Source organism: Mustela putorius, unplaced genomic scaffold, assembly GCF_011764305.1.
Source record: "Mustela putorius furo isolate JIRA1106 unplaced genomic scaffold, ASM1176430v1.1 tig00000407_pilon_pilon_pilon, whole genome shotgun sequence".
Classification (NCBI taxonomy): Eukaryota; Metazoa; Chordata; class Mammalia; order Carnivora; family Mustelidae; genus Mustela; species Mustela putorius.
Genome location: NW_025421373.1, coordinates 15,345,544 through 15,363,016, shown reverse-complemented (window position 1 = coordinate 15,363,016; position 17,473 = coordinate 15,345,544). Strand labels below are relative to the sequence as shown.

The window sequence follows — 17,473 nt, the reverse complement described above, 5'->3', positions numbered from 1 at the left end:
GCTGCCTTGGGCTCAGGTCATGATCTCAGGGTCCTGGGATCGAGTCCCGAATCGGGCTCTCTGCTCAGCAGGGAGCCTGCTTCCCCCCCCCCCCCCTCTCTCTCTGCCTGCCTCTCCGTCTACTTGTGATTTCTCTCTGTCAAATAAATAAATAAATAAAATCTTTTTAAAAAAAAAGAATCTGCCATTGACTCAGGTCATGATCCCTGCATGCTGGGGTAGGGTCCTCATTGGGCTCCTTGTTTGGCAGGGGAGCCTGCTTCTCCCTTGCCTGCCACTCCCCCTGCTTGTGCTCTCTCTCTCTCTGACAAACAGACAAATGAATAAAATCTTTTTAAAAAAAGATTGGGCTCCTATAAAGAAACATTGGAATTCTGGTACTGAGATATGTGTTGTCTGGTTTGATCCTTGCAATAATCTTGTTTCTGTGCCCCATTTTACAATAAGGAAACAAACAAACAGCCTGAAGCTTTAGCTAGTAAATGGGGGAGTGTGAATGGAATCCAACCTCTAATTCCCTTTCGGTCAAACCTATATGGAAAACACAGGTGATGACAGTCATTTTAGAGACAGGGAAGAGAAAATTGAATTCACTGAAATAAAAGTAAGTCTAAGACACTAGAAGGTTAATTAGCTTGCTCAGTAGTGACATGGAACTACTACTTTAATTTCAGACTAGGAACAAAAATCCAGGAACACTTTTTCAGTGTTCTTTTTTCTTAGGCCTAATAGTTACTTTTGGCCTGCCTTTTGCATATATTACAAAGGATTTGCTATATTCTTATTGCAAAGAGGGAATTTGCTTGCTATATGAAATGACTTACTGAGCATAAAATTTACAAAAGTTAAACCTCAGGAGAACTAAAGCTATTAAAATTATAAAGGTAGTTATAACTTGGTGGGCTTTTTTCTCCCTCTAGTTTATCTTCCCACATTGGAGTAAAGCCCTAGGGGTTAATCAAGGCCTTCTGTTCAGGTTGTTAATTTCAGATCATTTAGAAGTATGTAGTAAAATAATCACTTCTTAAATTTTATTTTAGAGAAAAAGGGAGTTGGGGGGTAGGAGCAGAGGGAGAGGAGGAAATGGAGGGGGGCAAGAATTTCAAGCTGACCCTGGGCTGAGTGCAGAGCCCAATGTGGGGCTCGATGTCACACAGGACCCAAGCCAAAACCAAGAGTCAGATGCCTAACCAACTGAGCCACCTGGGTGCCCCAATAATCACCTTTCCCCCAACAAAAATAAACGCAAGGGAAATGCATTTTGCTTATGTTTTTGGAAAATGCATCCAATTTTTTATGATAGAACTTTTGTACCTTAAAAGAACTATTTGTGCTACCCTATTTCCTATTTCTTTCAGTCTTCACCTTGTAAGGACGTTTTATCCCGAGTCCTAGTAATGGCAGCTGAAGTGCGGATGGTACTTTATGAAGATGATTCAGTGCAAGTGCAATATGTTGATGGTTCCAGACTGCAGCTTTCTCCGTGTGGCTCCGAATTTTTATTTGAAAAGCCACCTCCTATTTCAGCACATCCTTTAGAACAACCAGAAAGAATTCGGCAAAGGACACACTTTGTTATTAGCACTTACCGAGTGAGTAAAGATGATACAAAAACGGCTCTTTCTGATATCAGAATATTGTTGAGGTGGTCGGAATATGGAAAGTAGTTAGTATTCCAGATTACAGTCACTCTAAATTGATGTTCAAGTTATTTTACATTTTTGAAGATTACGTTTTGTATTTCTTTTTGTAGGAGCAACTACAGCGAGCCCTAGATTTTCGAAATTCTTTTGCTGTTTGCCCTTTTTTATCTGAAAGCATCATACCTTCTGAAAGAAAAAAGGTAATTTTTTAAAGCTTTTTTAATAAGTAATATTTGAGGGCAAGCAAATAGAAACAGGTAGTTTCATATTTAATCTTTTTCTTCATGAGACTTGGGAATACACACCTTGCTATAAAATGTGTAGGCTTATATTTTTCACTAGAATAGGATGTTCTGGTATGTTAAATACTGATTGAGACTCTGAAGGTACATAGTTCATCTTCCTGCCTTTTTCTTTGTAGCCAAAGATTCTACTCAGAACTTTTTTTATTGATGACTTTTTGATTCTCAGAGGTATTCAAAAGTAAGAAATTATGTGGCCATTTGTAATAGTTTATGTGCAGTTCATGTGCAGTAGAGATGTATAATTTATAGGTATACACATTTTATTTTTTTTGCTTGTATTCTATTTTGAACTTTTATGAATAATACTATAGCTATCATTTATTGAGGATTTACTATGTTCCAAGAACTAGGAATGATATTTAAAATATTTAATAAGACCAGTCAGTATGGCATGGGTTCCTAATCATCGAAATGGATGTCCAGCCAGTCAGAACAGGTATATTCAGCCCCTTTTTACAGGTGAGAGAATTAAATCTCAGAGAGTTCACCTAATCTTGTTCATGGACATTTTCTAAAAGGCAGTCAGGATTTGAATCCAGTGTATCTGACTCTGAAGACTGTCTTTTAATCACTTTCCACTGTTGTCGTGATGGCAGAAGAGTCGAGAAAAACTGTAAGATGTAACTTAGCCTATAAGTTAGTACTACTAACTTTTGAGTAACTTTTTTCATTGAAACTGTATAGTTTGCTGTAGTAGGATTATTAGATAATCTAATTCTAGAAGAGAGAATTTTTTTTAAATGATTTTATTTATTTATTTGACAGACAGAGATCATAAGTAGGCAGAGATGCAGGCAGAGAGAGAGGCGGAAGCAGGCTCCCTGCTGAGCAGAGAGCCCGATGCGGGGCTGGATCTCAGGACCTTGGGATCATGACCTGAGCCAAAGGCAGAGGCTTAACCCACTGAGCCACCCAGGCGCCCCTAGAGAATTTTTTTTTAAGATTCATTCATTTATATGAGAGAGAGAGACAGAGCATGAGTGAGGGGAGAGGCAGAGGGAAAGGGAGAAACTGACTGACTCCCTGCCGAGCAGGAAGCCTGATGTGGGGCTCAATGTGGGGCTCCATCCCAGGACCCTTGGACTATCACCTAAGCTGAATGCAGACACTTAATCAGCTGAGCCACCCAGGCTCCCCGAAGAGAGAACTTTCATTTATTTATTTTTTTAAAGATTTATTTTTTATTGTTTATTTATTTGACAGAGAGAGAGAGATGACAATTAGGCAGAGAGGCAGGCAGAGGGAGAGGGGGAAGCAGGCTCCCTGCTGAGCAGAGAGCCCAATGCGGGGCTCGATCCTAGAACCCTGAGACCATGACCCGGGCAGAGGCTCAACCCACTGAGCTACCCAGGCCCCCTGAAGGGTGAACTTTCTGAACTGACCATCCTTACAACCCAGCTTTGCCATCAGTGAACACTGTACGAACATCTGTACACATAAAAAGGATATAAGTTTAAGAGGCTTTCTTGATACTAGTTTTTGTGAATTTAAGATTTTATATAAATGGAAGCTGATATGTTTAACTGTTGCCAAGATTAATTGATTAAAAGACTGTTACATGACACCTACTGTTTTTATCTTATATGAAGAGATGCTGTAGGCACTGGCACCAATTACAAGTCTGTTTGCTATTGGTCAGGATCAGTTTACCTTTGAGTAATTCAGGGTTTTTTTGTTTTTAGATTTATTTATTTATTTGAGAGGGAGAGAGGGTGCATGCAAATGGGGGAGGGGGAGAAGGTGAGAACCCCCAAGCAGACTCCGTACTGAGTGCACAGCCCCACACAGGGCTCGATCTCATGACACATGAGATGGTGACCTGAGCCAAACCCAAGAACCCAATGCTCAACTGACTGAGCCACCCAGGCGCCCCTAGTAAGTCAATTTTTAAAAAAACATTGCTCTTTAAACTACCCAGAATTTATTTTAAGGTATGGTATGACAGGTGCTACTTAGGATAGGTACTTTATACACGTTATCTTAGTCTATTTGATAGCCCTTTGAGATAACTTTTCCCACATGCTATTCAGTAATTCCAGTACAATTCATTAAGTCATTCTCCCCTTCCCCCCTTGTTTTGAAAAGTTTATGTTGTCACATGTAACATCTTAATATATGCTTGATTCTGTTTCCTTATTATCTGAGTTGCTCTGTCAATGATTTTTATACTAGTTCTACACCATTTAAGTTGTGATTGCTTTTAATGTAGTACATTGTGTTGTTTGTACATTGTAGTGCTGGTCTTCCCTCATTAATATTCTTTTTCAGGGTAGACTTTTGGGAAGGGCTGAAAATCTATCTCTGATCCTTTTTTTATTTTTATTTTTTTGGTGAGCAGCAAAGCAAGGTTTATTGATCATCATACATTTCAAACAAAAATATGTCTAACACTAAATATAGTCAGGATCATTTTCTTCTTTTTCCTCTCTTTCATTTTTTATATGTATGTGTGTGTTTATTTTACATCTCTCTAAGCGAGATAATCTTAACAATATCAAATATTCTGTGGAAAAATGCATATAGACCGACACGTGGCTCTCCATTTTTCATTCTCTCTAGGTAGTAAAACACGAACCCAACTTCAAGAGATTTCTTGCCCAATATGTAAGCATCAAATGCATGGAAACATTGGACTGTTGACAAAATACTCCCCATCTCTCTTTCTCTCCTCCACTCAGCTTATCTTCGTTGACTTCTCAGAAGTGAGGTGGCCCAGGCCTGACACCGATGATGGCATGATACTTACACAGAGCGGCAGCGTGAAGATAGCATCGTTGGATGGACATGCATACCTTTGCCTGCCCAGATTGCAGCATGAATTTACAGTACATTTTTTGTGTAAAGTAAGCCAGAAGCCAGATTCGTCTATAGTATTGTCAGAAAAGAAGAATCAAGCCAGAAAGGACAAGCTAGTTGAAAAAGCAGGCAAAATCTGTACCTATGGAAGGTCTGTACCAAGACAGAAACTGAAGAATAAAGAGAATGAACTTTATTGTCCGCTCACGAAATCCAAGGAAACTTTAGAGAAGGAGAGCTGTGCAGACGGAGCTGAAGGCAGGAAGGAGGAGCCACCTCCGCCTGGTACCCGACACACGTGTGTGTACACGTGGGTGAAGCAGCGCTGGCCTGTGGCCTCCTGTCCAGAGGAATGGAAATATCCTTTGTCTTTAGCACTTCATTTTCATAATAAAATCAGCAGTATGTCGAGAAGTGAGGCAGACACCACCCAGAGGAAAACATTCACTTCTGAGATTTCAGAGGAAAGAGGAAAAGAGGTTTCTGTTCTTCCCAGGGCCCTGCTTCTCAGCTGTCCTGTCCCCCACCTGCACAGGTAATGGGAGAATGGCTCTTTTGTCATCAAGCTCTTGTCAGAGCCTGTCCTTAACTAAAGATAATTTTTCTTCCTCAGTCATCTGCTGCCATTCATAAGGGAAGTTCATTCAGGGGTCCAAAACTTTGCTCATAATCGATAGTAAATCATTTCCCTAGCCTATGTGTTTTGTAAGTCCCTTACTGTCTGCCCATGCGTTGAGTTTGTGCAAGGCTGACTGTACACTGCATCCTCTGTGACGCACAGACTGGAGATGACCAAGACACAGTCCCTGCTTCTCTGGGAGCTTAGACTCTGTGAAGGTCACCGTCACTGAAAAGATGATGAAAGTGTGGTGATGGCACAGGGCTCTGGTGGTGAGCACAGAGGAACATCAGCTGCTGCTCTGTGGAGCCCATCACATGGGGGGCTGGAGCCCGGAGCTGACGGTTTGTGATCCTGGGTTCATTCTTTCATGCCTAGTCTCAGAGCCCACGCCTGTCTTTGGTGAGCTAACTATAAATCAATTCATTGAACATTTTTGAAAAAAGCAGTGAATGTTCCATCAACTAAGAGGTCAATATCCTCTCTAAGGAGTGCAGTAGGGATGATAATAGCTGACACGAGGTGCCTACGTGCCAGGCACCCTGGCACTGCACCTGTTGGGCTAGCATAGGAATTGCATGAGGTAAGTACTGTTATCACCCCAATTTATAGAGGAACTTGAGACACAGGAAGATTAAGTCACCCTAGCAGAGTCACATAGCTAGCGTGTGCAGAATTGGGCTTTGATCCAGATTGTCTCTTAGGATATATTTGTTATTTAAAGCAAAACGGGAGTGATTCTTCAGGCTTATCATGATTATCTAGTTAAAACTGGAATCTAGTATTTTAAGTACACACTGAAAGAGATTTAGGCTTCTGAATGAACAGTTTTCAATAACTTGCCACTAACCTCAGATTAAAATCCATTTTCTTTAAACCCGTCTATAAACAGGCCTTCCATTTTCTGATCCCTCCCTACATCTGTAATCCTCATCACTTCCCTTGCTCTTTCTACTCTTGCTCAACTGGACTTTTTAGAATTTCTAGAATGCCTGTCCAAGCTTTGTTTCACCGCTGCACCTGCTCTTTTTTCAGCCAAGAACACTGCTTTCTCTTTCTCAGCTCGCTGACTTGTGCACATTTGCAGGTCTCAGCGGAAGCCTTTTATCCTTCGGGTGGTTGTCTTAAAGTCCCCAGACAGGATTAGGTTCTTCTGCAATCCCATCGCATCCAGTAACTCTCCTTTCTTTGTGTTCTGTGTCTACTGTTTAACATCCCTACTTGATAGGCATCTTCACTGAGGGCAGTGACTCTGTCTACTTTTTTGGGTATTATATCCCTAGTGTGAATGACATAGATAATGCAGTAAATATATGTTGTTCGAATCCTAAATTTTAGAGGTTAGTGAAACTGTTAATTTATAAAATTGTACTGAGATTGAATAGGGAGATTGTTAAAAATTCTGAAGACAATACATGGAAAAGTAAGAAAAGTTTTCAATTTCCTTCCTCCGCTTTTATATTAATTTTTTACTTTTCTTTGACCTAACAAGTTAAACAAGAAATACATCTTGTTACAGTAGCACTATTTTGTTGACTTCTAAAGGTAATTATGTTGAGTGACCAGAATTGCAAGCTTGTATTTTGTCCTTCACAGGTGGAATTTTTGTGACTCACTTTCACAAAGACAGTTGGATGAAGAATATTCCTATCCCGAGCTGGTGAAAGTGGTTTGGTACAAAGGTGTAACTTACCGGTAAGGCACCTGTGTTGGAGTGGGAGCTCTTTAGCGATGTCAGAGGGGAGGGAGGCAGACAGATTCCCACAAAAGGACACTTGGGCCAGGGCCATCATTCTTCTGTTTGGTCCTAAATTTTATAGGTCTCAAAACGTCGTTTTATGAGTGCACATAGGGGTCCTGTGACTGATTCACATTAACCATATTCACAGGATTTTTGTGACAACTTCAGAGCCAGAGAGGATTAGTTTTGCTGGTGAATGAAATACTCATGTCAGTTAGGATACCACTTCCCAGCATTAGGGGATCTAGTTGTCTGAATTAGTCACATCAACATATTGCCTATTAAGCGTGGAATTAGAGAAGATTAGAGGCTCCTCTGTGTCTGCTTTATTCCACTGAATTATTCCTACCGCACCACAAAGTATACCTCTCTGGTGACTAGAATGCTAATATTGGCTAGATTCAGGATTTTACTACCATAAATAATGCTAGAAGAGCCCTGCACAATTTTGTTCTTTGGGCTCTTCTTTTTTAGATGAAAGCCCACTCCCTCCTGACAACATATTCTTTTGTCTTTTTTAATAGATTTAAAAATTTTTTTTTTTAATTTTTTATAAACATATAATGTATTTTCATCCCCAGGGGTACAGGTCCGTGAATCGCCAGGTGTACACACTTCGCAGCACTCACCAAAGCACATACCCTCCCCAATGTCATAACCCCACCCCCTACTCCCAGACCCCCTCCTCCCAGCAACCCTCAGTTTGTTTCGTGAGATTAAGAGTCACTTTATGGTTTGTCTCCCTCCCAGTCCCATCTTGTTTCATTCATTCTTCTCCTACCCACTTACCCCCCCATGTTGCATCTCCACTTCCTCATATCAGGGAGATCATATGATAGTTGTCTTTCTCCGATTGACTTATTTCGCTAAGCATGATACCCTCTAGTTCCATCCACATCATCGCAAATGGCAAGATTTCATTTCTTTTGATGGCAGCATAGTATTCCATTGTGTATATATACCACATCTTCTTTATCCATTCATCTGACAACATATTCTTCATATTTTTTTTTAAATGGACTTGGCTGAAGTTTCTACACATTATATACCCAATACCTTGAGTGTAGTTGGCTGCCTCAGATGTGATCAGTCACCTTCTCTCAGAGGTGGCGCCTTTCACACTTGGCTAATGTCATTCATCAGGTACTGAGTCTTCTAGTTTCATTACTGAAAAATAATCCTATTTTTAGGTTCTGAAGTTGTCATATTTAACTTCTTTGCAGTGGGCATTTCCTTTGGTGGTGATCAGTATATGCTGGCTACAGTGATTGGCAGTGGGGATACCAGGATGATAAGATGCCTGACTTCCAAAAACTAGGCTCAGTTGTTGAAATAGGTACATTAACCAGTTCTATGTGTTCTATTTATCGTTTGCAAAAAAGTTAATTTAGCTGGTTGGGTGCAGAGTATGAAGTTATCCCTTTTGTTGGATAGGCAAAATCCCATACTACTTTGTTTGTTTGTTTGTTTGTTCTCATTTATGTTTTAGTCCCAATTGGGAAAAAATTTAATGATTATTTTTCTTCCTTAGACTAAACCATAAAAATGTGAACTCAATAGAGATTTATCCTGGAGATGGATCTGTTTTCAAGTCAGAGGGAGCTTATTTTGGGAAGTATTTTACGTATTATTCCATTCAAGAAGGATCAGAAGAGGTAAGCTGACAATTAGGTCTCAGCTTAAGAATTTGTATATAGCTGTTTCTAAATAATTTTGAATATATGTAGGAAATCTGATCTTTACATAACATTGCTTGCCTACACATTCTGGAGAATTCATACAATCTTTTGCCAGCATTATCACAATGATTACTAACCACCTTATTTTTACTGCATTCTTATCCTCTGTTCTGCCAGTCATTTGCCTAAGTAATTTGTGTTAATTTTTTTTAAGACTTTCTTCTTAAGTAAGCTCCACACCCAAGGTAGGGCTCGAGCTTACAACCTTGAGATCAAGAGTCACACATTCTACTGACCGAGCCATGTGGGTGCCCCAATTTATGTTTAAATCAGAAGTTAAATTTAATCATCTCATGTCATAGAATTTATCCATAAGGAAACACTAAAACCAGCAGCAATACTTTGAATCAGTATTCTTTTTTTAATTAAAATATGCACATTAAAAGCACATTCTTTTTGTTCCTACCAGGTAGCTGTTTGCATATTTAAAATACCTCTCAGCTTCTAAATCTTTATATACAACTAGAAAGTTGAACAAGGGGCACCTGACCAGCACAGTTGGTTGGGCCTCCAACTCTTGGTTTTGGCTTGTGTTGTGATCTCAGGGTTGTGGGATAGAACCCCATGCTGAGCGTGGAGTCTGCTTGGGATTGCCTCTCCCTCAGTCCCTCGCCACTCTCTTTAAAAAAAGAAAAAAACCAAGATTGTCCTCTGTTTTGAAAACAGTGAAACATAACATGATATATGTAATCATATGGCTATATTGTTAATTGTCTAAATTTGCTTGTCCCAATCTGACATGTGACATCCACCGTTATGTAAGGATCACCATAGGATCACCTGGCTTTGCTTTGCAGGACAGAGCATAATGAATATGTTTTCTTTCCATATTACAGAGGGGAAATTGAAGTGATAAATTTGTCAGTTTTTCCATCTATACTTCCCACTGTCCCCTCCACTCCCTATTTATATTTTAAGTAAATCCCAACTATCTTTCCATTCATTAATATTTTTATATATATAACCTATATATAGGAACAGATTTCCCACTGGGTCTATTTGTAGGAAAGTATTCATTTATTCAGTACATGTTATTTGAATACTCCTAGGCAGACACTCTGTCAAGCACTGGGTACAATGAAGAGCTCCTACCCTGAAGGGTTCATAACCGAGTAGTCAGATAGGCAAATGAGTAAATGAAATGAAATGAAAGTGTGACCAGTAGAGAGAGAGAGAGAGTGTGTGTGTGTAGCGCATGAGACAATCAAGTAAACAGGCAAGTAGAGTAGGTATGTGTACCTCTACTGCTGACTGCTATGTACTGGGAGTTTGAAAATGTACAAGATAAATACAGTACATCTTCCTGGAGCTTCAGTTTTACTCAAAGACATAAAGGAGAGGGATGATCTTTTTTTTTTTTTTTTAAGATTTTATTTATTGAGAGCAGGAAAGCACGAGTTGGGGGAAGGGGGAGAGGGAGAGGGAGAAACAGACTCCCTGCCAAGCAAGGAGCCTGACACAGTGCTTGAATCCAGGACCCTGAGACCACAACCTGAGCTGAAGGTAGACGTTTAACCAACTGAGCCACCCAGGTGCCTCTGGGATGATAATTTTTATACTGAAGCAAATATATCAGGGAGGAGAAATATGAGCTTTGGGGATAAAACAGAAGGTCCAGATGAATTGTGCTTTTGTGGTGGACCGCTTTGGGCGGGCTTCACTCTCAGACCTCTGTGAGCAACACTTCACTTCACCTCTGTCCACTGGAGTGAAGAGATTTAGAAATCCTGTCTTTTCGGGATAATTGTTGGCTCCTTACTTTAACCCATACTCAAAAATAAATTCCAGATGGATTAAAGGGCTAAATGTAAGAAAGCAAACTTTCTCATGGTCAGGAAAAAATATGGAAGAATGGGGCTTATAATCTTGGGAGAGGGGAGGTCTTCTGAAGTACAACACAAAACACTGGAAGGCATAAAATAAAAGCTTGGCAACTGTGAAGTTCTCAACTTATGTTAAATTTTATTTATTTATTTATTTATTTATTTTTTAACTTATGTTAAATTTTAAATATTTAACTTCTGTTAAATGAGATAAAGCCAAAAAGAAAGGCAAAGGCCTAGAAGAAAATATTCTGCATTACAAATCAGAATAAAAAGACCAAAACCAAAAAACTTCTCATAGAAAAATGAGTGAACAGTAAGAATGGTTAAGCCATAGAAAAGACAATATAAATAACTCCTAGTATGTGGAAACATTAAGGTTTACTGCTTGCATCAAAGAAATGCAAATTAAAATAACGTATTTTTCACTCATGGAATTGTCGAAAGGTTGATAGTGTCTACTGTGGGCAAGGGTGTGGTGAAAAGGGTGCTTTCATAGTACTGGTTGGAGTATAAATTGATTCAGTATAAATTGATTCTTTCCTTTAGGAAAGACAATGTGATAATATCAAGTTAAATTGGCTAGAAATCCTGCCTCTTAGTATCTATCCTAGCAGAATATTAGCATGTATACCGTAGAAATACGGCCAGGGATGTGGATTGTAGCATTGCCTGTAGTAACAAAAAACTGGAGGCAGTCGAAATGCATCAGTAGAGAAATGGTGAAATGAGCTGTGTGGTCAGATTATGGGGACGCTGTGCAGCAGTTTAAAGGAATGAGGAAGATGTAGTTGCAGAGAGAGAGAGAGATTGAAAATCTCCAAGGCACTGTGAAAAAGGAAAGTTGCAGAAGAACATGTACAGTGATATCTTTTGTAAAGAACAAAAACCCCAAACCCAAATATATGACTGTACACATGTAAATGCACAGGGGAAGATCTGGGCAGATAAAAACCAAACTGAAGGGACACCTGGGTGGCTCAGTTGATGAAGCATCTGACTCTTGATTTTTGGCTCAGGTCATGACCTCAGGGTTGTGAGAATGAGCTGGCATCAGGCTCTGTGCTCAGCAGGGCGTCTGCTTGAGATTCTCTCTCTCCCTCTCTTTCTGCCTCTTCCACTCATGGCTCTCTCTTTCTCTCTCAAATAAATAGATAAATTTTTAAGAAAAAAAATGAACTGGTTATTTTGGGGAGGAGCGTGGGATTTTGTGGGGAAGGGAGAGTAGGGAGGGACTTAAATCTTGTATTTTTTTTTGCTTGTCCCCCCCCCCAAAATATTAGTGATATATTGCTACTTGTATACTTAAATTTTTAAATAGGAAAGATATAATTACTTCTGTAGAGATAAGAACTTGGTGCTCTGGAGCCACATTAGGAGGGGCACCTGACCCAGAATGCGGGAAAAATCTTCTGGAGGATGATATGGCTGAGCTAGGATCTATAATTACATTTTATTTTATTTTATTTTTGAAGTAATCTCCACACCCAATATGGCACTCAGACTCACAACCCCAAGTCAAGAGTTGGATCAAGAGTTAGATGCTCTACTCTGTACCAGGAAGGTATCCCTAGACCTATAATTTTAAAGAAGGAGTTACACAGAAGAAGAATAGAGGTTGGAGGAGTATATAGCTGAGGGAACATACTTGCTTAACTCCTTGCATGGCTGGTTTCTTGTTGGTAAAATTGCTATTTACGTGTCACCTCCTCAAGGAGGCTTTTCCTGACTATCCAAATTAGAGAAACTACCTATGACACTGTCATGGCTCCCTCCTCTTTTTTTTTTCTTCCCAGCAATTAATACTATGTGACAGTTTTTTAACTGATTAATGTTCATTTGCTAACTAGCCCACACTAGAAGTAAGCCCTGTCTTGTTCAACACACCTTTACTGCTAGAGCATGAAAAAGATAGATAAACGTCACCTAACTAGAGGCTGGGGCGAGTGGGGAGTGCTGAAGGAAATGAAAATGCTATACATAGACGGAATGCTAGAGAGATCTAATGTTGGGGGGAATGTCCAGGGAAAAGACTAAACCACGAAGCTGGGCCAGCTCATAAATGGGGCATGGGAAACCATATTGCTTTTGCAGAGCCACTGAAGGATTTAAGTTGGGAAATGGCATCCTATTTTTGTTAGGTCGTTTCAGAGGAAGATAAACTGGGGTGGGGAAGAGGTAGACCAGTTAGGAGATATGTTTAGCAGTTCAGGGAAGAAAGTATGAGGACTAGGCAGTGGTAATGAGAATGATGGTGATGGGAATGGACACAAGAAATATTAAGGAAACAGAACTGATGACTGACTGGATAGTGGGGATGAGGAAGGAGTTAAAAATGATGACAGATTATTGAATAAATCAGTGAGTGGTGGTGCCAAGCACATTATTAAGCCAAAATTTTATCAAATCTAAGTTGTTTTGATGATGGCTGCTTTTCGATCTTACCAGGAGATATCAATAAAACATTTAAATTCTATTAGATCTCAACTCCATTTGCCTAAGATTAAGATACTCTTAATTATAAGGTGTATCCAGATTTCAGAGTTGTTAAATTATGAAAAATGAGCATCTTAGAATTGAGGAAATAGAGGAGTAGAAAAGACAAGAACTCTTGGGATGCTTGGGTGGCTCAGTCCATTAAGTGTCTGCCTTTGGCTCTGGTCATGATCCCAGGGTTCTGGGATAGAGTCCTGCATCCGGCTTCTTGCTCAGCAGGGAGCCTGCTTCTCCCTCTCCTTCTACTTCTTACCCTGCTTGTGCTCTTTCTTCCTCTGTCTCTGACAAATAAATACATAAAATCATAAAAACAAAAACAAAACAAGAACTCTCAAGGAACTCAGTATCCAATAGAGAAAGATATAAATAGTTAAAATCCAATAGTTTGAGTGTCTATCATGTGCCTTAGCACATTGCTGGGGATACAGAGGTCAGCAAAACAGACACAGCCTCTAGCTTCATGAAGTTCTATCCTAGCAGGAAAGACATTAAGTAAAACTGTATTAAGTTGAAATCATAATGAAAACCAAGAAGCTAGAGTGGAGGGTACTGTGCTTGTGGACATAACTAGGTTTCACCTAGTCTGTGGACCTCAGTAATGGCTTCCCTGAGAGGAAGGGAAAGTCGGAGTTAGACTAAGGGAAATGATGGAGGAGAGAACGAGTTCCAGGTAGAGAGAATACACCACAGGTATCTATGAAATATAGGAGGAGAAAATGCGGATTTTGAAATGAAGTTCATTCCATTTTTTACATGTCAAAGTGAGATATCCAGTGGAGAAGCTTAGTAGAGGTTTAGACACTCAAGTCTACTGTCCAGGATAAAAGAGGAGGGACTATTTTTTGACTATCTACTATATACTAAATTCTGCCCTGGGTGCTTTATCATGTGAATTATATCATTGATCCCAGTCCAGATGGTAGGTAGTATCCTCATTTCATAGGTTGTAGGCGTCCTGGTTTATAAAAGTCTGCATAAGGGGCACCTGAGTGGCTCAATCAGTTGGGCCTCCAACTCTTGGTTTCAGCTGGGGTGGTGGTCTTCTTTCCTGGTTGTGAGATTGAACCTGCCTGTGTGGGGCTCCTACTTACTGTGGAGTCTGCTCCAGATTCTTCCTCCTCCTTCTCCCAACAATGCCCGTCGCCAGTCCCTGCTCCGTGCACTCTCTTTCTCTTAAATGAATTAATGGATAAAATCTTAAAAAAAAAAAGTTACATAAACCTGCCTGTCATTACAGTTAGTAAGAGACATACCTGTGATTTGAATTCAGCTTTGTTTTAACTTCAAAGCCCATCTTCTCTCACTGATGGTAAAGTATGGATGGGCTATATTCTCTTGTGGTTCAAATTAGATCTGTGCTACTTCTTTTTTTTTTTTTTTAATTTATTTATTTGACAGATAGAGATCACAAGTAAGCAGAGAGGCAGGCAGAGACAGAGAGGAAGCAGGCTCCCTGCTGAGCAGAGAACCTGATGCGGGGCTCGATGCGGGGCTCAATCCCAGGACCCTGAGATCATGACCCGAGTGGAAGGCAGAGGCTTTAACCCACTGAGCCACCCTGGTGCCCCATGATCTGTGCTACTTCTTAGCCCTCATATTTCAGTTTCCTTATCTAAAAAAAAAAAAATAGGTATTAATAGTTCTTATCTCAGAGTTGTTGAGGAGTAAATGAAATAAACCATGTACATTACATAGCATAGCACCTAGCATATAGTATATGTTTAATAAATGTTAGCTGTTGATATTATATTTATTATGCACACAACTTTGGACTCTGCTAGGATTACCCAGGAAGAGTCAGGAAATCAGAAAACAAGGCTGAATACAGAACCCCGGGAAAACACAAATATTAATGAGTCTGAGAAAGAGGGAATTCAGAGGAAATAACAAAATTTTTTTTCAATTCAAGAAGCTGAACTTATAAGGAATACACAAATTGTCTTCCACAAATTGTAGCAATAGTTCTTCCATTAATAAAATATAATAAAATTATTTATTTGTTCAACTAAAATAGTTTTTTAAAACCTATATAGGCTTTTTCCCCCCTTTTGTTCTGAGGGGTAAAGGGGTAACTTATATGATAAGTTTTCTGCTAATGTGTAGCAAAATTAATGTGGTTGCCATATTAAGTCAAAATTTAAAGTGTGCAGTAAATTATAGGGCATTAGAATGCAACTTTTGTAACTCTCCAGGATGAAAGCTAGACTTTAAAAAATGGAGAAAAAAGGAAAAGCATAAAATACCTTTAAAAATATACCTTTTAAGGGCTTTTGATGAAGTTAAAATAACTGCTTGTCTTGTCACAAAAAAATATAAAACTGAAAAAAAATAGTTAATTAATAATGGCCAGGATTTATTATTGAGCTATTTCATTTTAAATTAATTTTCAGAGAGAAGAGAAAACTTATTCAGTAAATAACCTTCCTCCTGATAGACCAGGAAGTCTGTTCTCTGTGTGTTCTTTAATTAAACAGGCAACCAGGTAGGTTCTTCACATTCAACTGACTCATGTGTTTTGTGTTTGAGAATCCTGATACATTTTCTGGTGGTTAGGGTTAGATTAAGAATTTGTAGATACAGTGGAAGTAAGTGTTTTGGTGAAATTGGTCAGTTTTTCTGGTCTCTTCATTTATAAAGTAAGGTAATCACATCATTTTGAGAGTACTTCTGGCTTTGAAATTTGAAATTAAATATGGAGAAACATCCAAATATGGCAAACAAGTGGTAGTAGGAAACGGTGCCTTTTCTCTGGGTTGAGTGCAGTGAGTGCATCGTCATTGTGCCTTGGAATCAGCTGAGGATTTCATGGTGCCTTTTGCATTTTCATGCTTTTTTATCTTCAGAGTAATAGAGAGTCTGAAAATGAAGTGTAGTTTGGTACTTTGGCTCATATGTTTTTAAAATTCTACTAACTAACCTGTGGCAGTCAGAACCATGAAAGTGTATTGTTGGATTAAATTATTTTTTTAAAGATTTTATTTATTTCTTAGACAGACAGAGATCACAAGTAGGCAGAGAGGCAGGCAGAGAAAGAGAGAGAGAGAGAGAGAGGAGGAAGCAGGTTCCCCACTGAGCAGAGAGCCTGATGTGGGGCTCAGTAACAGGACCCTGCGATCATGACCTGAGCCAAAGGCAGAGACTTTAACCCACTGAGCCACCCATTATTTTCACAAATGTCTAAGCAACTTCCAAGCTAGATTTGAAAGAGCAAAATTGGTAATTTGATTTCCCACAGACAGTTGATCCACCTCCCTAGCACTCTGAGATAATAGAAAGGAACACCTGAAAATTCTCTCCATTTGGAGTCATTTCATTGCTAAAAAAAAATCAGAGGAGTAACCTTAACTATGTAAGATTAACACAAAAGAAAGCAACCCCTTTCCAGGGGAATAGAGGATTTCTGGAAGAAAAGTGTTCTGAACATATTTTTGTGGAAATGAAATTTAGTGAAAATGGAAATTTACTTGCCTAACATGTCATAGAGTATTGAGAATGCATTGCTAGAATTGGAAAATGTCATTATTTGCAAATGTTTAAGAACTGTTTTTCATGTTCACAGAATTCTTCAACATTGTACCAAGACAAGACTTTCTTTAAGCCATAATTATCGTATATGCTGCTGGAAAATGGTATCTAAAATTATTATTCTTAGTACTATTTTAAATATTTTTATTTTTAAGTAATCTCTATACCCAGTTCAGGGCCTGAACTCACAATCCTGAGATCAAGAGGTCACATGCTCCACTGACTGAGACAGCCAGGGGCCCCTTAAAATTATTTTAAAAGCAAGATTTTAAAAATTGTTTTATTGTTTGCATACATACCTCTAAGTTCAAGTTACTTTCATCTAAGTCAAGTGAGAAATTCTTTGTAACATTAATATTGCTTTATTAAGAAAAATATCCACTTACTAGAAAAACTCTGCAAAGTCCAGCTTTTATGTTATACTTTGTAATTTGTGTTTCTTTTTTCTTAGTGGAGAAAGAGGGCAGGCGACTTGATTGGATTTGAAGTATGTGGAAACGTAGTTATTTTAAATTATGATATTACAGTATTCTATTGTTTTTGCATAACTGTAAAAGTAAATTCTTTAACATTGACTTAAAGGAAATGATTCTCAGACTTTGATCTCTATATCTGTACTAATTTAGTTACAAACCTATATATGTTGCTGTAGTTCCTAATGGTTTTCTGTGTTCTACGTAAAATTCAGCAGAACCGTGACTTTCCAAAGATATTAGAACTTAATCTGCTTGTCCTAGACTAATTTGGGTATCCACTTCTGGAAAAGTGAAAATATATGTAAGGATT

General features: G+C 38.9%; 1 protein-coding gene across 3 annotated transcripts in view; it reads left to right on the top strand.

Moving 5' to 3' along the window:
- CUNH5orf34 (chromosome unknown C5orf34 homolog) overlaps nucleotides 1-17,473 on the top strand; it is a 34,102-nt gene that overhangs the window by 4,324 nt on the left and 12,305 nt on the right. For 2 of the 3 annotated variants that reach the window (XM_013051429.2, XM_013051421.2), the window contains exons 2-9: nucleotides 1,359-1,592; nucleotides 1,754-1,843; nucleotides 4,627-5,279; nucleotides 6,960-7,058; nucleotides 8,636-8,759; nucleotides 15,553-15,644; nucleotides 16,722-16,791; nucleotides 17,139-17,174. In XM_013051429.2, coding sequence (XP_012906883.1) covers nucleotides 1,398-1,592; nucleotides 1,754-1,843; nucleotides 4,627-5,279; nucleotides 6,960-7,058; nucleotides 8,636-8,759; nucleotides 15,553-15,644; nucleotides 16,722-16,791; nucleotides 17,139-17,174 — 1,359 coding nt within the window. In that variant the 5' untranslated portion in view covers nucleotides 1,359-1,397. The remainder of the gene's footprint in view (nucleotides 1-1,358; nucleotides 1,593-1,753; nucleotides 1,844-4,626; nucleotides 5,280-6,959; nucleotides 7,059-8,635; nucleotides 8,760-15,552; nucleotides 15,645-16,721; nucleotides 16,792-17,138; nucleotides 17,175-17,473) is intronic. The other variant, XM_004737923.3, reaches the window with a different exon arrangement.